Here is a 26,301-nt window from a genome sequence, read left to right on the forward strand (position 1 = left end):
GCAGCTGTTTGTTAATTTAACTAACACACTTTATATGTAGCTGTGTAGGGAATTTGTGTTTATAAATATATTTAATCTCACTCTGATTTTACTGTGAATAAATTAGGCTTTGGAAGTGATAAACACCAATAATGTTATACTTTTTTATTCCTGTGTAGCTCTGTTAGAGCTGTTCCAAAGTTTGCTTTCAACCCTGCTGAAATAACTGGATCTAATGTCTCTGGGAGGCAGCTATCAACCACCACTGTTTTCAAAGGAGGAGACCCTTTTTCATATAAAGAATAGGTTAGGTTGTACTCACTAGCCCAGTCTTGAACTTTCTTTATGTTACATTCTCTACAGAATGTATCCATAGTATTGAAGTCAGTTCTTCAGGACAGGAAAACAACTAAATCATATAAAACTAAATGGGTAGCAATGAGGTACTTTTCTGCTAGTATATTTTATTTTATGTTAATAGCACTTCAAGGCTGTGCCATTTATAACGCCCGACGCCCGGGACAACAAGATTTATGGAACAAAATGTTTTGCCGTTATTCTTTGCCAGTTGGACAAATCGTTTTTATTTAGTTATTTTTCCTATGTTTGTTCTGTTGCCAGAAAAAAACACTCCTGGTATATTTCTAGAGAGCCACGCAAGTTTCTGAACACTGAATTGCAGAAGTCTAGCACCTACAAACAAACATTTAAAAATGTGTTTACGGCCAACTCCTATCACGTCAATGTCCTATTGTAAGTGACTCTGCATATAATGTACAGTTCTCCTCTGTAGCGCTTTGTGATGGTGGTCCACTTTCAATTTTTAAGAAGGATAAGTAGATTTTTCTAGCATTTTGTCCCTTTCAGAAATTGAACACCCCTGAACTTCATGGACAACTTTATATTGTTGCATTAAATAGTGCTCCCCACACAGATAGATGCTGTGAAGGGTGTCCATTGTGTATCTGGACTGGTGTTTGAGAACTGCAGCCTTTCCTTATGCAGTCCTGCACTGGAAGGCACTGAACACTCTGTGTCCCTGCTGAAAAGTGGGTATGTGCTGGAACTTCAAAAGCTATAAGGAGAAATCACACTCAAGCCAACAGACACTCACGATATACACCAACATTTTGAGGCATTTTTTTAAACTTTAAATTGACTTCGAAAATCCTTAAAATGTTAAGTTTAACACAGCAACGCTATTTGTTTAAATAAAAGCCACAAGTATGCCTGCAGCACAAAATGAAATAGCCATTTTCCAATGCTGGTAGTTAAGTCACATTTGAAAAGTTGAAATTGTATGGACCTGGTAACTTGATATTTAAAATATATAGCATTGTTTCTGGCACCTGCAAAAGGAAGCAGGGAACTGTAAACGCACATAAATCCCATCAAAGAAGGCTTTGTGGTTTGCAGCATTAGATACCACAATAACATGTTTTAACAAGCTCCTTGAAGTGTGTCCTTTTTCTTACTTTCTGAGAAACATTAGAAGGCATCAAAAACAAACCTGTTGTGACACACTTCATCGCCGTTCAGTTGTGTTTTCCAACACTAATTCTTTCTATTACATTTTTATCATTTTTCTATTACATTTTTATCATTTAAAAGAGTTTAATTACTAATACAATTTATGTATACTTCATTATTGAGTTCTGGTGAGGGATTTGAAGTGGTGTTTTGGGTTCCGTGCTCAAATTTGGAACTTGGCGACCATAATTGGTCTCGGCGATCAAATATTAATTTGCATTCACCATTGGCGACTGTGGGAGTGGGCAGGTCAGATACAAAATAAGTTATATTATTAGTTTCACTGAATTTGTTTTTTGTTTTTGTGGGGTTTTTTTTCCCCACAATATTATTAATCACTATTTTTTTCTCAAAACATTTACCTCAATATACCACGTGTTTTTCTCTGAATTCCATGTGTGGTTAGACCCTGTTCAGGCTTCATGTTAAACAATCAAACTTTTTTTTTTTTTCAGTGCATGTCCTTTGTGTAGATTTCAGTAGACCCTAACTTACTGTATTTAGTACTTCGTCTTAAAAATGTATTAGCGAAAGTAATATAATTTGACATCTGGTAGCCAACGTGTTGTTGCTAATCGTGCTGTTTGTTCAGTTTTCATTGTGTTCATAAAGTTTATTCAGTCTGCTGTTGTATAATGAACTACTGAAATCAAGTTGCTCAATGTCAGCATCCATGTGTTTTATTTTTACAACTTGTCATTAAAACCATAGAGTAGCTGCTATTGTCACGGATTGCAAATACTTTTTTTGTTTGTTTGTTTCATATACCACATTGACAAAGTTCATAGGATGTGTACAAAAACAGTGACGTCACTATATAGTATTTTACCTGGCCCTTTTTTTTTTTTTAGGCGACCAAATTTTAAAAGCTAGGCGCCAGATGCCCATAAGTATTTTGGCCAACTTTGAGCCCTGGGTTCTCAAATAGACTGAAAAGGGATGGTCTTCCAACATCTCAGGTCAGAAAATAGAGGATTCCAATACAAGGGAACACTGTAAAAGGCTACAATTTTGAACAAAATCACAGATTTACACAACTAAACAAACCTGCTATCACCAACTAGCTTAAAATAACCAGATGAGTTCACCACTTATCCATAGGCATATTTATGAATTTCTGGGTTGATGTAAATAAGTTATTTTCTAGCTGCTTTAGTATTTAAAAAAAACAATGTGCTTAAGGTTAATGAACAAAGTGTATTTATTTCTTTATTTTTACAGCACAGATGGTTGAAAGTATGTTCCTTGGTTGGTTTGTTTGTTTTATTTATTTATTTATTTTAAATACAAGATTCCTTAGACATGTTTACAGAATGCTGGTTCTCAGCAAGTGCCAAAGCAAATGGAGCAAAATATCAGCACACTGAATACAAATTTGATGGCAGCTGTAAATCTCAAAAGAAAAGCTTTCTTGTATCTAAAGCCTCCCTTTTTTAAAATAAGCTTGGGGAGTAGTGTCAGTGACTCGGTTACAGTCCTGCATCTGTTTGTTTTTTTTTATCAGAAATGAGCACATATCTTTAGGAATTGAGTAGTCCAAGGAGTGTTGTGGTAACGGGACTGAAGCAAATCTGTTACTTAAGAATGCTGTGTCTAGATTATTCAGGTGACACGAGATGATAAATCAACAGAGGTCCTTCATTGGGGAGGACTGAATTGTTTTTGTATAGTTATTCTTAGCTGAAATGAGTGAAGCCAGATAGGATTTTGCTGAACGAATACTACTTTTGGCACATGGTATGGGGACTTTGAGAGCTATTAGTATCCACATTCTTATTTTTCTGCTATAATGGCTGTACCTACAGAGGATACTCCCAAATATGACTGTGTCGCAGTCTGGTTTTATGAACTTCAGCCATGGCTCAGCATACTTTTGTTTTTTGGATATCATACCTTAAATTATTTTTGTTCTATGTAAACAAATGATATCCCCCAGACCTTTGCAAAAAGCTTGTATGCTATAACTATGAAGCTGTGATCAATCTGAAGGTCATACTACATTTTGTATAAAGACGCACAGTACACTATTGCTGTCAGTGCTTGGGCTTAGTTACTTGTTGTGTTTGTGTTTTGTTTTTTTTGTCAATTAATAGCGTTTGCCCTTGTCTGTTGGCTTTTATGTGATGGTACACATTTTGTTAGATTTTTTAATAACAACACATATTTATAACCAGTGTGACAGCATTATTTATCACACAGTATTTCACAGAGATTAATGAAACGTATAACTCAATCTCGAGTGCACTGCTGTTGGCATTTAGTGAAGGAATCTGGAAGGTTATCAGAACAATAAATCAAAACTTACTTTTTGGTATGCTGCCTGCACTGCTGTTTGTAGCTTTGGTTTCTATAGCACTGTCTATTACTACCTGTATAGTTTTTTTTTTTTGTTTGTTTTTTTACCATATTCTTCATCGCCTCTTCTCTTCACATTCAAATGCCTCCCTAGTTTATTTCTTTTCTACTAGTTTAGCAAAGTGGTAGAGTACTATGCTGTCTTAGAAGATGGTCAGTCTGCAAGCTGTGTGAAATATGACCTTTCAGGGGTTAGTGGGTTGTTTACTTTTCCATGAGAAAAGTACAGTGTGTGCTCTAACAGCTGAACATTTCTCCAGAATTTTGTTTCTGAGACATATCTTGGGAGGTGTCACTTGCGTCACGTATCACAATAAAAACATTATAATATTTTGGTGAGTGAGTGTACAGGACCTATATATATATATATATATATATATATATATATATATATATATATATATAGATATTAGATAGATAGATAGATATTTTTTTCCCGAATAAATAGGTTGATTTATAAAAAAGACTGTACTAAAAGATAACCGAACACACATTTTTGGGTTCTAATATTGGCAACCTATAACAGTTACAAGCTATTTTCTGTATGCTATTTTCTACTTGCATTTTACTACAGTTTTATTACATATTGTATACTACCATTAATAATGTAATAGTTATGTATTAATAACGTTAATGGAAGTTTGTGACTTAATCCAAATACATGGAACAAAACTGGATTATCATTTAAGCAGCACTGCAAGTCATGTGCTGTCTGTAGACAATTTAAAAGATTAAAAGTAATATGCTGTGGTATCTAGGACTGTTTTGCCCAGAGCCACAGAGTTTAGCCCTGTTGGTTACAATCTGTTAATCTTGTTAGTTTAATCCAACAGACATAGGGAAACCCGTTTATAATTGTGTTCCTGGCCTTGTGGAGAGGGAAGCCTTTTTATTCTTACCATGATATACTTCTCTAGCAGCCAGAAGACTGAATGGATGGCTCTTCCAACAGGGTCATAGAAAAGTTAAAAGCTTTTCTTGTTTACTTGTACTGCAGCAAAGGGATCCCTGCGCAAGCTACTTTTACAGGAATGGCTTTTAAGATAAGAGTTTTATTACTAAATTGTATCAGTTGGTAACCATGATAAAACTGCAGTGCTGCTTAAAAATACATAATTAAAAAAAAAAAAAAAAAAATCTAGATATATTTTATCATAAAGACTTGTTAATAATAACGATACCAATTAGTGGTGCAATCGGCACCCTCGTTTCATATTCGATTATCGTATAGGCATTTATCAACGATAATTGATGCATTGACGTTTTATTTTTCAAAATAAAGAACAAACATTATTTTTTTAGCAGAATATCCAATAACTAAAACACCGTTGTGCATAATAGTTAAACAAAAAGGCACAACTTGTATTCAAATTTGAACACTTCCAATTGTAAAAAAAGAAATACAATGGACTTGAGTTTTTAACAACCGCATCAGATGTCCCTTTAACATTGTAGTAATAAAAATACTATATTTTAACAGAAGTCATTTCTATCTGGTTGTTCATTACTGTTAACATTTTATGTCTAAAAGCAAAACATTTTAATTAATCTCACAAATCCTGACTAATTTATCTATCATACTAAATTCAGCCTCTTTTTATATAATATTGCCTTATAATCCAAACGCAACATGCTTTGAAACAAAAGATCAGTAGATTTAATAGATTTAAAACAAAACAAAACAAAAAAAAACATATTGCCTAACTTAAATCAAGAAAACGTACAATACAAGCCTACTTCTGATTTGGCTTGTCCAACGCAAATATAGAGACCTAAACTGTGTATCCTAGCAACGCGCTAATCTGCCGTACTAGCACTAAAAGAAGCGCACTCTCACACACTCAAGGTATTAATGCAAACCGGCAACAGGAGACATCGGAGGAATCAAAGCTCAGGAAATGATGCATTGATTAATTGTTGCACCCCTAATACCAATAATAATACAGAAAAAGTTGGCAGATCTAAACCAATTAACTGTGATAATAAGATGTCATTAATTTGATTGGTTGATTTGTTCGTAGCATCATCTGTCCTACTTGACTTTGTGGCTTTTTTAAATGTAGCTGCTCTTCTGGGGATTTCTGTGCATAGTTTTCCTTTATGTCATCACTGCTTGGGTTGTGCCTCTAGAACAACCTGATATTGAAAACCAAAAAAATACCTGGTTTTCAAAGTACCTGGTTTGCCTTGATTGCAAAAAGCTGTGCTGCATCATTGCATATAAGTATTGTGTATCAGATAACCTTCAACAAGCCAGTGGTGACACCCATTTGAATCCCTTGGAAATATGTTTTCATCTCTTTCGTTTTGTCAATGCATAACACATCAGTCATCATGACATTTTAATTTTCATTTAGAACCATATTCCTCAAATGCGAAGTACAGTTATTCAGAATTAAACAGATACACCTGCAACACAGGAGGATTGCATGACAAGCCTGATTTTATCTGATGCACCTGTTCTGACAAGACCAGTGTGCAGTCCAAAGGCCTTAACCTACCAGCCTGTAAATTTGATGTTGCAACAAAGTGCCTTTGTTGGAGCCGCAGACCTTTTTAATTAAAAAAAAATAATAATAATAAAATAAAATAAAATACAGTAGCAGATCCTCTCTCTCAATCTCCCATGGTTTTTACAGGTTTCATCTCTCCAAGTCGATGACCATTAAGTGGTTCACTTTCCTTGTGTATGCTGTCTTTATGGCAAGCTGTCACTTTAAAGAATTACAGTAGCAAGTTGAACATTGACATGTAGTCGCCAACACAGACTCGAAATACAGTCCTGTTAACCAGCTTGACTGTTGCGGGGCAATGTCTTGGGTTGTCTCTTACAGAGATGGATCATAAGCCATATGTGTAGCCCCTTATGGACAGCGTACACAGACACAAAAAACGTGCCCGATTGCTAACTGTGCATGAAATTGCAGTGATGGAAGATATTGACCAGATGTTTCAACCTCAAAAAAAAAAAAAAAACTTACGTGACAGAGTGAAAAATTCTCTACTTGGCTTTGATCACTCACACTTTTGATAGAGCCTGCCAGAGCTCATCATTGTCAGCCCTTTGCCTTCTGGTTTTTGATGTCAGTAGTGACAGATATTGATGAGCAGAAGTTTGATGTATTCTTTTTTTTTTTTTTCATGGTTTGTACCTTTTTGGTTAAAAAAAAAAAAAAAAACAGGCACATATTAGCGTGCTCATTTTGTTTTGTGTCTTATGCTAGTTATTTTACCTTTCTAAAAAAGGTAATATTGATTAACAGGTTGATGGAGCTATAATTGTCATCCTCTGGCCGTCAGAAATCTATTTATTTTAATGTATGTAGAAAAAATAAGTTGTGGTGACAGTAATTTATGACGCAATGTAAACAATAAGGCTTTAAAAGTGGAAGTCCTATTATCCACAGTTTTAACTTGGTGCTTACTGTAGTGCTACCTGGAGGGGGAAAACACATTTTAAATAGTATTTGATTTGCAAATCTCTGTTTTCTTTGTGGAGAGAAAGGGCTGTGACAGCTGAGTTTACCTGCAGTGGTTACCAGCCATTGCTTATTAAATCTGCATACACTCCTGCCGGCTTTATCAGGCGCCCGGCCAGACTACAGGGGTCGCTGGTGTGCGGTGATCCGAGGACACCCTGGCCGACCTAACCCTCCCTCCGCCCGGGCGACACTTGGCCAATTGTGCGCCGCCCCCTGGGAGCTCCTGTCCACGGTCGGTTGTAGAATAGCCTGGATTTGAACTCGCAACGTCCAGACTATAGAGCGCATCCCGCACTCCACGCGGAGCGCCTTTGCTGGATGCGCCACTCGGGAGCCCCAGCTCTTGATATTTTGACTTTAACTGCAACATGCCAGTTGAGTATATTAATTTACAGTGGGGGCATAACTATGAATTCATTAAGCCCAGTGTAGAAAGGCATGTGATATGTATATAGCTGAGCTATTGAATCTCACTGCAGAGGATTTCCTTGTTATATCAGATCCAAGGCAATTATGCCTTGTGGAAAGATTGTTACAGAAGAGTATGTTTTGCTTGCACTGCTTCAGAGCGCAGACAGATTTTTAGTTTTTTTTTTTTTTTTTTTTCTTTAGAGGGGGGGGCGGTATTTCTGTCAGGTCTAATGAATAAATGAGGCTTATGTCTGTAGCTTGTCAGAAGTCTAGCACAATGAAGGCAGTATATTTTTCTTACCTCAGTTATTCTCCTTAATACAGATGCTTCCTGAGATTCTACTATGATTTCACACATACAAATGAGGGTTGTGATTGTTGCATTAATATAAATCTGTATAAAATACAGCACTTCGTCTGGTTGGGAGATATTTATATAGCCAGGAATCACCAGTCTCTATTCGCCTTGTTTCCTTGCATTTCTTAGAGTTGTTAATAAAACCCCCACCTCCTTCTGAAAATGGAGACTTGCCAGAGTGTTAGACCTTAGTGTTCTATTTCAAACAAAATTGTCTTTTCTTACATTATGCTTTGCATGACCTAATATTTACACTCTCTTCTGTTGTTGCCAACTGGATCGTTCCTGACAGCATGGTGCACCCCAGTAGACCCCAATTCTACTTTTTCTATTTAGGATTTTTTTAATTAAAATATTCCTATTAGAAACAAATATTAGCAAATGCTGGTTGTATAACTCCCAAAGCACTTGACAATTAACCAACATGCCGCCCCAAAACTGTTTCTATGAAATGGGACCAATTAATGAGAATCAGATTCAATGAAATTACATTCTAAACAGCGTTATGCATTTTTGCTATAGGAACAAATAAAAACGTGGCCATTTTTCCCTCCGAGTGCTTCTCAAGCAGTATTTCTTAGAATATTTGTCCATACAAGCGTAAAAGTCAATAATTATTAACCATCTTACAAAAAAATAGAACATTATAATAAGTGGCTTTTAGAAGCACTGAAACAGCCTAATTGTTGTCCCTTTTATCTTTGCATAAGTATCCATTCAGAACGTTGTACTGCAGCAGAATGGCAGGTGGTTAGTGTCGGGATACATGCTGGGTCAGCTCTTTGACGACTGGTCCTCACATCAGCAAGATGTCATAATTAATAGTTAACAGCAGCAGCAGTAGAGGAGTCCAAGTGTGTGAATAACCATAAATCACACAAATGAAAAAAAGATAGGTCCCCTGTTTGAAACATAATGTAAATCTTTTAAAAGGCTTCATCTGTGAGACTGAGCAATGTTTAGAACTGAATAATGCTGAACTATTTCTACTGGCTCATCTAGACTGTTTTAAGTTTAAAAAATAAGAACAAACCTGGCATTGTTTTACTTTTTGCAGTAAGAGACCATTTTTCTGAAACTCGTCGTCTTTCCACGATTTAAACACTGGCGATTTGTATTTAAATCTGCCACATTTTAGATCAGATAATAGCCACAGTATGTTTTGTTTGTTTTCTTACAGCAATGTACAGTAGCCTACCCTTATGAAGTAATTGGGAATTATCGTAGACATATTAGCAGTAACATTTTGTGATAGAATGAGAACAGAAATAAAACTGATATGACCAGTAGGTTTTTTTTTTTTTTGAAAAGTATAAAAAAAATAACAAGCAAGATATTTGGGCACCAGTACTTTTTTGTTATTCTTCTGAATCTTTCAATTCAGTATGCTGCTTCATCTACTGCCTGGGGCAAAATGTCTTGCAGTGTCTAGCCTGCTGCTTAATTTAAGTGCTCCATTCCACGATAATGAAGCATCTTGATTTGTCAGTTCTTGTGTCTGGCACTATAGGATAATTAGGATGTGACTAAGCATGAATTTCCATTGCAGAGTTGATTGACCTTTCCAGAACCCACAGATAGTGCTTTGTAGTACTGAAGGTATTATCATTTATTCAATTCACAATTGGGAAGAGATTGTCAGCAGGGTTCCGGGATTGAAATTAATTGACAGAAGTTCTAGTTTAAGAGGGAGTTTACTTCTTGTAATTAGATGGTTTTGTGATGGCTTCAATTGGTTATCTTAGCACAGGGAAAGTGAGATACACCTGCTTTAGAAACCAATTAAACAGAAAGTAATTTAGTGTGAAATACAGATGATGGTTCTACTACTACAGATGTTCCTATGCTTATTAACCTTGTTCATTATGTCTAACCATTGTAAGTAGTTGATTGTAATTTTATTTGCAGTCAGTCTAGTTTGGCTATATATTGTTTACCATTATGTGCCAGTAACAGAATTGCCACCCAAGATGCCTTTTTTTATTCAGTGGGCTTTGAGATCGTGGGCTGCCCAATACACTGGTTCCTGCTGTCCATTGTTGTCCTCTGTGACAAGGATCTGCAGTAGAGTGAATGGATGCGTTTGAGAACTGCTCTTCCAATAGTGATAACTTGGTGATGGAATTTCACAACACAAGTGATAAAGGTCATAAATGAGCTCTGGCCACTTTTTTAATTGGATTTCCCAAATTTGAATAAACCTTTTTGGACATTTTGGTATAACAATCTACCAAATTCTCTGTATGTCACAGGTGTTTATAGTAGTGACACCTGACATTCAAGTGAAGAAAAGTATGTTTTTTGCTTCAAAATGTAACCGGGATCAGTTTATACAGGATAGAGCTATGATAGGTTACGTCTCATTCACAAGGGGGCCCTGTCAGCAACAACAGCAAGGTTGCAGTAAAACAAGCAACACAGCAACATGTTTTTACAATAATAAATCTTGTAAGGTTAAAGGCAAGTGCACTGAGGTTTGGAAAGTCCTTTTATCATTATGTTCAAGGCAGAAAAGCCAAACAATGTTTCTTACTTGATGTGTAATGCAGTTCCAGGGCTGTGATTTAGTTTATAGATGTACATCATGTCGGAGTATCTAAATTCACTAAATAGCAGCAGTAAACTGTATTAGCAGGGGGTTGCTAATCTCATATTAATTGAACGCAATATGCACACTATGTAAAATGGATGGTTTGTCCTTAGGGCTATCCTGGAAGAATTCTTTTTTATGGGAAAACTTCATAATCCTTTAATACAGTAACATTGAAAAGTCTCTTGGCATATTTGCTTGGTACAGCATGTGTTAAGAACTGAACATGGTGATGCTGGGCTCTCTACACACAGTTGATGCACTGTGAATTAAATCATCTGTGAATTAAATCATCCCTATGCCACTGTCTCAAGTTGAGGTGGAAAAGCACATTTATTATTATTATTATTATTATTATTATTATTATTATTATTATTATTATTATTATTATTATTATTATTAACATACAAGTAGGACTGGTCATGCTGGTCTCCTAATGTTTTTCTTTTTAATCCTGCAGTGGATGATTCAGCAGCCTCATAAGGTTTCAACGTTTTTGGGATGCATTGGCACTGATAAGTTTGGTGGGATCCTGAAGAAGAAAGCCGAGGAAGCCCATGTTGACGCTTATTACTACGAGCAGAGCGAAGAGCCAACAGGAACCTGTGCAGCCTGCATCACTGACGACAACAGGTCAGCCTCTGTTTCGAGGTATGACACAGGCCCGTTTTTTGGGATGGAACCGCAAACAGTCTCGCGTTTTGATTGGTTCATGTCTGTCACATGAATATGTCGTCACACGAGTTGGAAAGCTTGCTGGCATTTTTAGAGAGAGAGAGAGAGAGCGAGAGAGAGAGAGAGTGGTTTTACCAACGTTTATCGTATATCAATTTATTTCAGTCGAACACATATTTTTTGGAAATTCAACGTTTAACAAACTTTACCGTTATAATCGAAAAGTAGCAAGCCTAATTATATACACAAACGGGCATGTACAACTGGGTGTCAAACAAGCAGTGAATATGCTAGGAGGCTGAAAATTGGTACAGAGTACCTGTAGGATATGCAGATAGTATCGCAAATCACTATATTGCAGTGTACTTGAAAACGTCCCTTTTAAGTGTTTTTCAGCCATAGAATGACGTAGAAACTCTATTTAAAAGGTTGTAGTGTCAGACTGGTAGTCCCTAACTGATTCAAGTGTTTTGGAATGATTCCTGCAAAGACTGATTTTATAAGAAAGAAAAAAAGAGATTGACAAACAGCATTTTGCTTTATATGCAGAAATGGGCAACTACAAGAGGGTGTCAAACAAGCTGTGAATGGGCTGGAAGGCTGACTACCTGTGGGACATGCAGATAATGAATCCAGAAGCTCGAGTGTCTAGCTTATTTGGTTCCCATGCAGTACCTGTCCTTAGATGGCGAAACCACTGTATCGCTGTATAACTGTATACCCTATAAATATCCCTTTTTACTGTGTATTTGAAGAACACAACCACTTACCAACTTCATTTAAATTGCTGTGCTATCAGAATATCACTGTATAACTTTGTTGGGTATTGCAGTGTATGCTGGGTATGAAAAGGCTGTCACTTTTACAAAAGGCAGTCATTTAAAAAAGGCCAACACATTTACAAAAGGCAGTCAAAGTTTAAAAAAAAAAAAAAAAAGCGCAAGTCAAAGGCCATCAAACTTACAAGTTACCACCAAGCCTCCTAATCAGGGAAGTGCAATCTTTCTGCATTCTTTAGAAGTACAGTGTAAATAATAACAGTAAATGTAATTATTAATCATAATACAGCGTAACAGCAATAGCGGCGGTTTGAATTTGTTTTCAGTGTTTGAATTGGATACATTACTTACTTGCAAAACAAAGGAAGAAAACACAAGAGTCTACAAAGCGACAAAGTTATACTAAATCCCTTTGGATATTTTTTATGTTGGCTTTAATAAAAACATTTTTCATTGTTAGTAGTTATTATAGTTTTATCTTGAGGTAAACATTTAAAATGGCACACATAATTGAGGAGATGGGACGTAAATGTTAACGTAAAAAAAACATTTACAGTGCACACTATTTTGTATTATTTATACTAACTTTTCCAAATAGAAAGCTAATACGACTGTTTCCAAAGATCTTACCACTTTCGACTCACAGTCCCCTTTCCCTCACCTATGATTTTTATTTTGTGATCAATTATTGTCAAAATAAACGGCCTTCATCTACTCCTCGGTTGCAGTCTCATTTTTTGTCCCAAAAAGAACCTGAAACACTACAATATATTGATGGACATTACATAAGCAAATGAGATGTCCTTTTTCTGGAATACCATGTTCCTTCTCAAAAATGTGTTTTAATATTAGCCTTTAATAAGGGAAAATGACTCCTTTAATTAATTTTCATGTATCTATTTCAGTGCAATGTAGTTTCTTCATTGTAATAAGAAATACTTTTTTTTAACATTTACATTTTATTTCTGTTTCTTCATAAAAATGTTTTCTGGGGAGAGTAAAAAATACATTAAAATACCACATTTATATTTTAATTGAAAGATTGTGGAAAGCAATCTCTCCTCTCTCTCTCTCTCTCTCTCTCTCTCTCTCTCTCTCTCTCTCTCTCTCTCTCTCTCTCTCTCTCTCTCTCTCTCTCTCTCTCTCTCTCTCTCTCTGATCGCAATGTTAAAAATGCCTGCAAGCTTTCTCACTTGTGTGATGACATATTCATGTGACAGACATGGACCAATCGAAACGCAAGACTGTTATGCGGTTCCATCCCAAAAACCGGGCCTGTGTCATACCTCTCTCTTTCCAAGGGATTGCCTTTATTATTTCCTCAGGTTATAACCAAGATAAGGCTGTGTTGGGCTTTAGGTTTGTATGCATTCCTTGACCTTAAACAATTGCTTACTAAAATACTGTATTTTAACAGAAGTAATTTCTGAACCAGTGTTTTTTTTTTAGTTAACTGTAACGATAATGAAAATGTCTATCAACTAACATAAATCATATCCGTTAATAGTAACTATAACTAAAAAATTATGTAAAACTATAACGAAATAGTAACTTAAAAAAAAAAAAAAAACTAAAAACATTTTGTTATAGTTGGGCTTACTATTTTTCCATTGTAATCGATAAAGCGTTGAAGTTAAACATCGAATTCCCCAAAAATATGAGTTTGACTGAAATAAATTTATATAGGATAAGTCTTGAAAACCACACGCTGTTTTTATTTTCTTACCAAAAATAACAATTTAGAAATCATCTCTAGTTTGTGTGGTTTTTATACTTGCTGTCTGTCCCATCTCCGTTCTGCTCTGAATGGCTGGGAGTCGCTGTCAGTCATCTCTGTGGTCCCTTTAATAGGCTAGTGTAGTTTCACCATCAGTCATTTCTTCCTTTTCTAACAGATCATGTTGACTGTAGCAGCGCTAGAATGCTCTCATTAGTTTTAAATGACTGTCAACCATTAAAACCAAATGTGTACTTTAATTTGCCAGCTACAGCGCCTGTCATTAAGAGCGCCTATTTTGAAATTAGCGGGTTAAGTTTTAGGTAAGCTTTTGCTATAGGTATACGGTGACAGTTACTAGTTTGATATTAAAATGTGGTGCAAGAGGAAAACACCTAATGAATGTTGTTCACAATACCCTGACCGACGGCTGATGTCTCTGCGTCAGGACAAAGCGGGCCCATCTGCCTTGCCTTCCAGTCTCTGAGTCCAGCTGTGCGTAAGAAGGAGAGGGGCGATCTCACTGAATAATAAGTGCAAGTTAGTTCTGTTCAGCTATCTCTAGTTTTGTTGCATGTTGAATATGATAAAGGGGTTTCGCTAAATGAGACATTTCTCAATGGCATAAAAAGTCTGTTGTTTTCAAGCATAAAGGCCAATTTCACCCTTTCTCTGCTTGAATGGAAAAATAAAGGTTGAAAAGAAAACGGTAAATTCTTCAAAGTTAATCAAACAAAGCAAGTGCTATGTTACATGTATGGAATGAAAATGTACCATTGTCTTGCGACAAAGCTGTTATCTGAATATGGAATGGTAATGTTAGCCTATAGAAAATATACAATTTAATATTAGTTTTTGTTTCAATATGGTCCATATTCATAAAGCATTTTCAACCAAAATCAAAAATAAACATCTGAACTGCCTATAGGGACTGTTAAATTAGCACATGAAAGATTTATGATATTGCAACTTTTGTGTTTTCTAAAAAGGTAAATGCTTATGGCCCTACAGTATGTTTTCTCCAGATCTCTTGGAGCCTGTGAGTCAGGGACATTTTGTATTGCACAAAAAAGGCAAATGTTTTCTTTTTTCTTTTCATGGGTACCATTGATTCAGGCAAGTTGCTTATATATTTAACCCTTCTATCTGTGTGCCTTGTTTTCATCAGGCATTGAGGTTCTACTTAAACATTTACAACTGCAAATTAAATGGTTTAATTATTTTTCCTCAAGTTAGTTTAATATAAAAAAAACTAAATATAGCTTTTGTAAATTAAGTAAAAATCAAGCTGAAATAAACAGCCTGCTTTTTACTAGCATATAGAATCTATTTCACTAGTATTAGTGTGTGGAGGGCTGTACAGCAAGACTTGGCTAGTAAATGATAATCTCTGATCAATACATCTTTGTGGTTGGCTATCGTAAGGCGTGTACTGTGAAGAGGTGTAGAGCCTGGCATTACCAAAGTTATTTTTACCTAGACAGATTTCAAGGTCATCACCACTCTGTTAACCTCCTAATAATAACTAAATAATAACTAAACTTATATTTAGTTAACTAATAATAACTAGAACTAAAAGTAAACTAATAACTATAACTAACTATAAAATAAAAAATAAAAAAATCGTAACTATAATAAAAAAAACACTATGGTTGTTCAATACTGTTTACATTTTATGTCCAAAAGCAAATCATTTGAATTAATCTCACAAACCCTGACTAATGTAACTATTATATTGCCATATAATCCAAACACAACATGCTTTGAAACAAAAGGTAATTGGTAGATTTAATAGATAAAAAAAGTGTTGCCTTAATTTTTAAATAAAAACTTTTGAAAACAATAAAACACCCGTATTCATGGACAGAGACTGGGGCACGTTACATCATTGATAACAATTGGTTTTGTCTTCATCACCTGAGTTTGTTTTGCTGCTGACAAATGTTTGGGGATATAGTGGAGGCGGTCATACATCTGTTCTTATCCCTGTATATTTCTCTCTTCTCAGCGTGGGTTTCCTTTTGAGTGAGGAAATGTCATCTATGAGACATTTTTTGACAGCTGATGAATCAACTTTAATCAAAACTGCTAATAGAATAGCATCCGCTAAACCGCTTCTGATGGCTCATTGATGCTCCCCAGCTGTACACAAATATTATCTTCAACAGGAAACCTTACTACTGATATATTCCTTTTGAAACCAGCATCATTTATTTATTTATTTAAGAAAAAAAAATGTGATGAAAGCTGAAAATGAGTTTGAACGTCAGCTCCCAGAGCAATGTCTCTAAAAACATGAATTATGCAGTCGTAGAATTCTTTAGGTTTTAAGGGTGGGAAAAGAATCAGTGTATCATATTTGGCACATTGACTATTTATACTTTTAACTCCCCTGTTCATGATCAAATCAAACAGAGACTGCGTCTTGTCTCTTCTAAAGAATGGAACTAATTGACAAGCACTTCAAAGTACGCTGAAGATGTGGTCAGGCTTTGACGGGTTGTTTTCATTTAATTCACATTACATCATTATACAGTAATTAATTTAGCAACGCAAAAATGCAATTGCATGTATTACAAAACTTCAACATGTTACCGGGCTAGAAAGAGCTTTAATTAAGACTGCTTGTGATGGTTTATGGAAAAGCATTTTATATATATATATATATATATATATATATATATATATATATATATATATATATATATATATATATATATATATATATATACATACACATATATACATATATATATATATAAAACGTGTTTACTCTAATTTAAGTCACCCCTGAATTCAAGTCTCACCCCCAAATAACTGTTAATGTAAAAAACACAATAATTAACAGTTAAATTACTTTTTAATTTCTAGGTGCCAGCAGGGAACACTATATTACTGTACATTAAAGCATCAGAGTACATCACCGTAGTTAAACCAGGCACAGACCATAATAACAGTTTAGTAAGTTAGAGAATCAGAGAGCGATGGAGAATCCACCATTAAGCAGTACATACCTTAGTGTTCCTGTTTCTTGTACTCCTCCAGATAAAAAAAAAAAAAAGCCTGTATACAAGAACTTGCAGACTGTGTTGAGAATTTAAAGAAAGCATTTTATGAGATTTTTAATTAAAGCTACCAGGAATATGACTGCATGCCCAGAGGTTCCGGGGCTGCACCCTGGCAAGCCCCGGCACAAATTAAGCACTGAGTGTAGGGTATTGTATACTATAATAAAATGTGGGTATCTATGAGAAACTTTCATAAGTGGTGATTTACTTGACAACTTGTTCCTATTCTGTTAGCATCTGGTAGCTCTTGGCTGAATTCCTGTACGGGTATGATATGTTTTTACTAATTTTTATTTAGTTTTTTTTGTCTGGCCTCTGTGAGATTTGTTTGTCTGTTGAATTTTTGTAAATTTTTGCTGCTGGCAGAATAGTTCAATTTGCATAACAACTGTTTGTACAGTAAGCAATGCATGTACGCATAGGATGTTGGCAGATCTATACATTTGAGTAATTCAAGTCTGGCCAGTACAGTAGTTCCAAACTGTCAGTTAATATAGAAACGCATACTCCTTCTAATCTAGTTCATAGTGACCTACGTATGAATTAATTCCGACATGTGATTGGTTCCCTAAGTCTCCTGTATTGCTGTAACCATTCGGAATATGTTGTACTGGATTGCATCTGGCTGCTTGAAATTTAAAATTAGTTTTAGGATTTTCGGAAAAGGAGAAGCATCATAGCAAAGTGGAAGATGGTTGATGGGCAGTGAGATTGATTAGGAAGTAAAGTTGAAGTCCCCTTGTGCGATGGTTACACCTTCCAAACCAGCAAAGACTGTTATCCCAACATAAGAAGTTTCAACATGTGATTTACTGGGCCAGTTGTCTCAAGTTGAATGGTACAATAATAACATGTTATTTAAAGTAAATAAATAAAATAAATCAGGCGGCCATCATAATGGTTTCTGATTCATGTTTATGCCGAAGTATATAAAAAAACAAGAAGCAGGAGTGTGATTTCTGTGTGTGTGTTGTAAGACTTAAGGGGAACCTTTTTAATGTTTTATAATGCATAGTATGTTTTTTAATGAGATCTTGATAAATAAAGTAGTCATTTGCACTTGATTTTAAAGAAAGACGCATCTCATTTCAGGTCCCTTGTTGCAAACCTTGCTGCTGCCAACTGCTATAAAAAGGAGAAGCATCTGGACTTGGAAGAGAACTGGAAATTGGTGGAAAAGGCCAAGGTCTTTTACATTGCAGTAAGTAAACTGCTCAAATGTGCACTGGGATGGGTGCTTGGTTTGATATGTTCTCATTCTGTCAGCATTTCATTAAGCATTCCTCTAAGAGGAGCTTGTATGAGTTTGTCAACCTGCCACCACCACCACACCCTGAGGTCATGTGACTTACAGCTACATAGAGAGAGTTATTGTCCACCACACCCTGAGGTCATGTGACTTACAGCTACACAGAGAGAGTTATTGTCTTAATGTTTGGTACAGAGTTGTATTCTTTCTTTTTCGTACTTAAGTTCCACTGCCACATTTCTTTTGAACTCTGGCCATATCAATTATACAGACCACATACTGTTACATATGGTCTTTTATTGTTGGTACACAGTTCTATTTTCTGAATTTGTCTGTATAACGTTCCAGTGGTTAAAGTCCAGGGCTTGTAACCAGAAGGTCTCTGGTTCAAATGCCACCTCTGCCACTGACTGACTCACTGTGTGATTCTGGGCAAGTCACTTAACCTCCTTGTGCTTCATCCTGCGGATAAGATGTTCAATCAATGTCCTATTGTAAGTGACTCTGCATATAATGCACAGTTCACAGCCTACCTCTGTAAAGCGCTTTGTGATGGTGGTCCACTCTGAAAGGCGCTATATAAAAATAAATTTATTATTATTATTATTATTATTATTATTATTATTATTATTATTATTAGAGAGGGTTTCCAATAGGTATTACATGTTTCAATGCTAAAGTATTTAAACCTCTTTTGACCATACTAATGATTCAGACAGTGTCGTTACAAGCTGTATTGCATGATTATCTCAAACAAGTTCCATTACAAGTCGTGTGCAGTAGAAATTAACCTTGTTACTGCCAAATTGTTGTTTAGTCTCTGGATAGATGAATGATATAATCTTTTTCACGTTTCCATTTTAGTTTGTGTTTACTTAAAATGACATGACCTTCGATTGTGCTACTGGGGATAGTACACATTTCTATTTATTATTTGTATTGTTTTAATTAATATTTAAGGAGTCGGGTATACAGGGGAGCAATCTCCTTAGCAATCACTACCACCAAGATGAAATCCACTTATGTTGGTCATTAGCCACATCAGTGATGTGTGTTTTTTTTATTTTTTTTATTCTACCCAGTAAATGATGCATTTACATTAATCAGTAGTCCACTGCTTTTGCCAGCCAGCAAAGCCCCAGAACAGATGTATTTTTTAACATGCAAGTGAGTGAGACAGCATGAATACGCAGTCATATAATTGTTACTAAAACCTAATATTATAATTAAAAGGCCCATGAACACTATGGGCAGTTTCTGACTGATTTTCTGGATGATGAAATTTGTAGTTCACTCCTAGTCGCATTATTTCTGTGAGCATAAGCAACAGATCCAACAGCTTTAACTGTAAAAAATTAAAATAAAACAAGGTTTCCAAAATATGTTTTTCAAAGTGTGCTTTAGGCTGTACGTCTTGTTATAGAATTACTAGTAATAATTTTGTTTATAAAGGCGTACAATTATGTTGCTGTTTTCAGAGAAGATGGACTTTTTTATATAATATCCTCGGAGAAATGGAAAAGCAGTGCTCTTTTTCCACATTTAGGTTTAAATTCAAATAGTGCCACACATACACCACTTAAATATGTTTAGTACAGTAAGTGCCGTTTGAGATCCAGAGAAATGCAGTAGAGGTGCTATTGAAGTCTTGCCGTCGTTTAGCTACAGTATAAAAAAAAAAAAACATGCTTTGGGATGTAAAGTGTAAGTATGATTTAACATTGAACACACACAGATGTGGAGGGAAAAAAAGAAGTTTGAACAATTCGACCCCAGTTCTTTTTAGAGCAGTGGTGCACAACTCGGATCATGGAGGGCCAGTGTCCCGCCTGGTTTTTGTTCTAACCATACCTTAAATTAGTTAATTGGACCAATTAAGCTTCTAATAAGGTCCAATAAAGTAATTTAGGGTGCAGTTGGAATAAAAACCTGCAGGGACACCGGCCCTCCAGGACTGGAGTTGTGCACCACTGCTGTAGAGTATAGCAGTTGCTATGATCTCCGGTAACATTGCCTCCAGATATTATGTAAAGCATTTTAAACTGTATATATTCATGGCTTTTCCAGTGGTAAATTCCACTGGAAAAAAACAGTCACCAGTGGGGAAATGTGAAAATTGATTATCCAGCCAGCGAGTTAATCGAAAATTTAGTTACTCCTTTCAGCTAAAGGACCACAGTGTTAATGTTTCCAGCAGCCTCTTAGTGCACACTGCTGTAGGCTTCTACGTGGTTCTTATTGATTGGAGACTGGAACTTTATAACTGTCAAATGAATGCTTAAACATAGAATAGGGATCTATAAAGAGGCAGTCTGGGACCACTACATATAGAATAGTTGTTTTTTTTGTTTGTTTGTTGGTTTGTTTTTTATATATAATATTGTTGCTTTTCAGTTGTTTTTTTTTTTGTTGTTATTCTGAAACTAACTCTTTTTCAACTGTCTGAATTACACTTGGACAGAAGATAATATTTTGCCATTTGAAGACAGGGTTATACCTCTGTAATGCCAGCACTGTTTAAAGTAGAACCCCGCATCTTGTTCCAAGACAAGGCAATGGCAAGTCATTTTATACAGTTGATTTAATGTTCTTTGAGTTTGGGTGGTCTCGGTGCAGGCTCTGTTTAGCATAAGTACACATAACAGATTTGCTATAAATTGGCAACAATTTGGCCGCATCTGATCATAAAGCCCCCAGTATAAATGTGGAGAAATGCTTCAGCGGTGTTGACAGGGTTACAAAAGAATTTCATACCCAGCGGCAGTCACTGCTCTGGATTAAAAAACAAGTATCTTATTTCGTCTACCCTTTTGGAAGTCAAGGATACTGCAATAATGTAGACCGCTGTTAATTTCAGATTTCTTTGCTTGCTGATGTTTAATGCCACTGGTCATTTGCATTTCATATGCACTATGGCATAGCTAGAACTATGATTATGGACCCATCCTCTATAGCAGTCTCCATTTAACCTTGACAAGTGCTTTAAAACATCTGAAATAAGACATGTCATGAATTGCCTACTAGTGGTAGTAATAGTTTAATTTCCTTTTGTTGGTTTTCCTAAACAAGTGATTTGCGGTATGCACATACCGTACTTGTTTTGCTTTAATCTGTAGATCAGATTACAAACAAAGTGCCATAAAGCTATGATTAATGATGCTTGGCAGAGGCTCTCAAGGTGCCTGCTGCTATATCATGTGATTGGATGAAAACAGAATTATTAGAGCACTTGCACAGCCAATCGAGCAGAAGCAGAAGCAGCAGTAGCACAGGGAAGCAGAAGTGCCATTTTTCACAAAGGAAATGTTGAACCTCTGCCAAATTTTGTGTCAGACTGTTGCTAGGAAATCAGGATCCTGAGGCAGTTCATGACAAAGTGAGTGATAACAAGAATATTCCAGATTTGTTTATGTAGTTATTTATGTATATCCGCTATAAATAGGCAACGGATAATGAAGAAAACTCACTGTTTTAATAATTGACTACCATATAATATTAAGTTACTGAAATATGTATTTCAGTATTTTATAATTAACAACAAAAACACACACTTAAATAGCTTCTTTAATAAATGGGTAAGGTTAGGTGGGTACTGAATATTGGCACTGTTCCTTCCGATCCCCCTTAGACACACACATGCAAGTAATCTGCAGCGTACTGCAGGCTTGTTTTTCTAACCATTGGGCAGTTTGCCCTGTAATTTGATATCCAGTGACAGATGCGCTTTCTATGATGCCACTTTGAATTAACCTATTGTGCCACAATCTTCCTTGGCCATAGTGAATAAAATTAATCTGATTTTAACCCAGACAGATTTGATAGAGTAAAATAATTTTTTTTTTTAAGGCTGCAACATACCCGTTTGGAACAAAATCAGTGGGAGCTTAGTGCCTTCATGCAGATGGTATTAAACGACCTGAAGGTCCCGGGATTAAAAGAAGAGCTGTCAAGTTAGCAATAAATAGATATGTGACCTGTGAAATTTGTTTTTCTTTGCCCTTCTCTGCACACTGATACAATGCACCACCCCCAGCCAGGAAGGAGTGTGCACGTAATAGTATCTTTAGTGCATTCTGCATTCCTGCTCCAACCATTATTCAATACTGGGGATAGCAGATATTTCTCATATTATTAATTTACATCTTTTTTTTTTTCCTTTTTTTTTTTCTTTTTTTTTTATAATTTTTCATTGACTATCTGGCTAGATGGCTCTCACACTCTGTTTCTGACTTGTGACACAATCCATTTAGACCATAAGTCACTGTGCAAAGTAGGGGTGTGGAATGAGTGATTTTGGCACATTAGGCATCAAACAGAACACTGGCTGAGGACAACATTTCAAACTATGAACTGGCACCTAAACTGGGCAACTCACACCAAAAAGGGACACCTGATTTGCAAGTGAAGTGTCAATTAATTGAGGTGGCTTATAGCTCAGCCCTCCTGTGAAGACAGTGTTGCTGCCTGCCCCTTACCTGACCTTGAGAGAGATCTGCTGTCAGCCGCTCACTGCTGCTGTCCTGCTCCATAAAAATCATGCAATGCAAATTCAGTTTGGGAGAAAAAGAAAAAAAAAGGAAACTGGAAAACTCAGTGTTGCAGGCATGTGTTGGTTACAGTTGGAATTTGAACCATCCATATTTAGGTGCTGAGTTTCATGTCTGGCTGGCCTTAAGCTGTTTAAATACACCTACAGTAAACATTGTTTTTGTATGGTCGTAAGGGGATGAAACTTTGCATAATATTGTGATGCATTTTTTTTTTTTTTTTTAATCGGACTGCAGCAAGCAACTAAACAAATAATAATAATTATGATAGATGCATGTATACTACTATATATCTTACTTATGTCTAGTTTACCCACTGGATTTCTTTTTACTTTAAAGAAAACCATTTAAATCAAACAGGCAGCTAGTAGTTATTTGGTACCTTCCTTCCTCTATATAATTAAACACATCTCTATTTACCATTCCAGGATAGGTGGTAGATTTATTATGCTGAGGACTGTAGATATTTATCTGTCTAATTGAACCATCATTGGTTGACATGAGCAGAGTCATGTGACGTGCCTTAATGTGGCTTTCAGTAACAGCAGGAGGCTGCATTTCAGTTCATCTAGTAAATGGGCCCTGCCAGAGAAAAACTGTATAGAATCTCAAAACATTGCAGGTTACAGCACAGTAGGGGATTGAGAACATAGAAAACAGTCTGTTAACAAACAGAAGTATTTTCATTTGAAGGGCTAAGTAGATACTAATATGGATTTCTGCCTTCAGGTTTTTATGTTAATATTATTTATAGGTATAAACCTCTTGACTACCTGAATAATAAACGATATGTTTTCTTTCGACTGTATTTGGTGGTATATTACCAAAGAATGAACCGTACATTCTATTGGCTTTGATCTGGTGCAGTATCTGAATGCACTGTAGGGAGAAGCACCCCAGCAAAGGCTTTATATATACACTACACCCTCGCTATAACGGCCTTCATTATAACGAACCTGGCCCTTGGATCCCAAATAAAAAACCTATTAAAAAGTTAATTTAAACACACACTGTCAACATCCCGGTCTGTACGCACGGGATGCCACCTCTGCAGTGAAGTCAACTCTTTTGTCTTCATAAATACGCACTGTGTAACTATGCCTCCGAAAAGAAAATTATTTTACGTTGCAACAAAGCTGGAAACTATATTGATCATTTGAAAAAAGCAGTAACGCAGGCTTATCTCTGTCGTGAATATAAGTTGTCAAAAAGCACTAGTTTTTTGGCTTGTTCAGCAACCATGCGGCAAAGCAAAATTGATTAAAGAAAAAACAACAACAGAAAACTTCAGGATCTGATGAACTTTTCATGTCGGGTTGATTTGGAATAAAAACTCAGTTTGGGATTCTTGCATGTTGGATTAAGATTTGGTGCACTTTGAAACGATTCATGTCAGATTTGATTTTAAATAAAAGTTTAGCTTCAGTTTGGGGTTTTTGCTTTTTGTACAGCGTTTTAATTCTTTAACGAGCAGGATAAAGCAAAGGCAGAATACTGCCTACATGAGACGAACAGGTACATGTAATTATATTTACAATCTGTGTTTTATATATTCCTCTCAGTAAGTTTGTGTTAATGAAAGTAAACTAGAACTATTCTTTAAAACTTAACTTTGCTCACAGAAACAGGCCCACCCATCACATTAAAACAAAGAAAGGTAAGAGTACAGTTATTAATATTATACTGATTTTTTTATGTGCTTATTTTTCTGTAAGCTGTACTGTTTATTGTGTAGTCCACTGAGATTAAAAAAAAAAAAAAAAAAAAAAACAGGTGGTCCGTGAACAAAAATAACTTGTTCTACGAAGCTGCAGTAACTGGAATCTGTAGATTTTTTTGTTCTGTAAAATCAACTTCAGCGAGTGACAGCTAAGTGGTTAGTTAAGTGAAGAGACTGTACTAAGGACATTCTTTTAACCTCTGAGCATATTGATACAGACCACTCTTTACAAGCTGTATTCTATCATTTTTTCAATAGTTCCATTACAGGTGACGTCTAGTAGAAATGAACCTTTTCACTGCCATATTGCTTTTGACCGCTGGACATATCAATGATACAGATTTTATCACATTTCCAAGCTACATGTTTACAAACCATTCAATATGGTGTGACATACCCTTTGCATATGCTTCTGCTTTGTTTTTTTGTTCACAAAAATTCCCATTTCTATATATATATATATATATTTTTTTTTTTTTTTTAAATAGTGGCTTAAATTCTAGGTTTTTAAAACTAAAGCCAATCAGTAATCTGTGCTTTACAATTTTACAGACTTTAATTTCAAAAATTCCTAATTTTGTTTCTTTCTTATTTAAAGCAGATTTCTCACCTTACTATAAATAAGACGTCAAACGCTTTACGAATAGGCACCTGTGCCTTCACTGGTAATTCTTTGGAGTGAATGAAAGAAAACCTTGAAGCATGGTAGCTTGGATTGAAATTCATTTAGACAGGTGTTCCTTATTAAGTGGAAGTGATTTAGAAAATAAAAACCTGTTTTTTTTCTGTGTACTATCAAATAACAAGGTGACTCTGTATTGTAGAAGTGTGTTCTTTTTGCAGTGCTTGTGATTCATTTGCTTTCCTTTAAAGGCCAGCTCTCACAGCCACAAAGTGCACGCTGCAGTTTAATATGGGTGCAGGCCAAAAAAGGGGGCTGTGATCCAGCTATGTACTGCAGGATAGTGCCAAACTCTGAAGTGCCAAGTGTGTGTCATCTGTAAATGAATGTAGAATTCTTTTTGATTTTATATGTGCGTGCTTTCACTTAACCACTGCTTGAAAGCGTTTTATGGTTTAGCATAACAAAGAAAGCCAATCAAAATAATTACTGTGGTTTATTTTGCCATAGCCCTTGGCTGAAGATTGTCAAAATATGTAAGCTGACTGATCCATACAAGAAGAGCAACCATTGCCAACAGCAAAATACTAAATAATATAAAACCAGTTATTTTCCATTATTTTTCTCTGATATGTGCTTTAATATGAAAATACATTTAAACAATCATACATTGTTTTGTCATTAAAGCTCTACTAAGGAACCTATCTTAATTTAGTTCAGAGTTCAAATCTTTCTAGAGATCTAGATATTATGTTTGGTAGAATCAAACACAACCCCCCCCCCCCCCCCCAAAAGACGTTAATAATCATCCTTATCTTTTTGACCACAATGATGTTTGCTGGCTTGCAGTTGCTGGCATCCATAATGTTGTAGATCTATGAATATTCAAGTCAGAGTTTCTCATTGAGGATTATGCTGGATCAAGGTTGCAGGCATAATTGTAAGCTGAATGGTAATATAAATTTAATAGACACAGCTGTTGGATGAAAAGCCTCAGTTTTATCCGTTGTCATTTCCTTGAAGGATTTGAAACACCAAAATAGTGTAGGATACAAAATACTTAATGATTAACAGAGTACTAAATGAGTGGGGAATGACAATGTTGATACAGAAAACGTATTATTTATATGTTTTTATTATTATTATTATATTATTATATTATTTTATTACTATAGCATTTTGCAGCACTGGGGATTCTGTCTGGACTGCATCAATCACT

The 26,301-nt window shown here is 35.6% G+C and overlaps 1 protein-coding gene across 4 annotated transcripts in view; it reads left to right on the forward strand.

Annotated features, from left to right (window-relative positions):
- LOC117415758 (adenosine kinase-like) overlaps positions 1-26,301 on the forward strand; it is a 126,768-nt gene that overhangs the window by 42,045 nt on the left and 58,422 nt on the right. For 2 of the 4 annotated variants that reach the window (XM_034026529.3, XM_034026531.3), the window contains exons 5-6: positions 11,166-11,356; positions 18,037-18,145. In XM_034026529.3, coding sequence (XP_033882420.1) covers positions 11,166-11,356; positions 18,037-18,145 — 300 coding nt within the window. The remainder of the gene's footprint in view (positions 1-11,165; positions 11,357-18,036; positions 18,146-26,301) is intronic. The other 2 variants (XM_034922167.2, XM_034026532.3) reach the window with 1 other exon arrangement.

The sequence above is a fragment of the Acipenser ruthenus genome, chromosome 7, assembly GCF_902713425.1.
Source record: "Acipenser ruthenus chromosome 7, fAciRut3.2 maternal haplotype, whole genome shotgun sequence".
In the NCBI taxonomy this organism is placed as follows: domain Eukaryota; kingdom Metazoa; phylum Chordata; class Actinopteri; order Acipenseriformes; family Acipenseridae; genus Acipenser; species Acipenser ruthenus.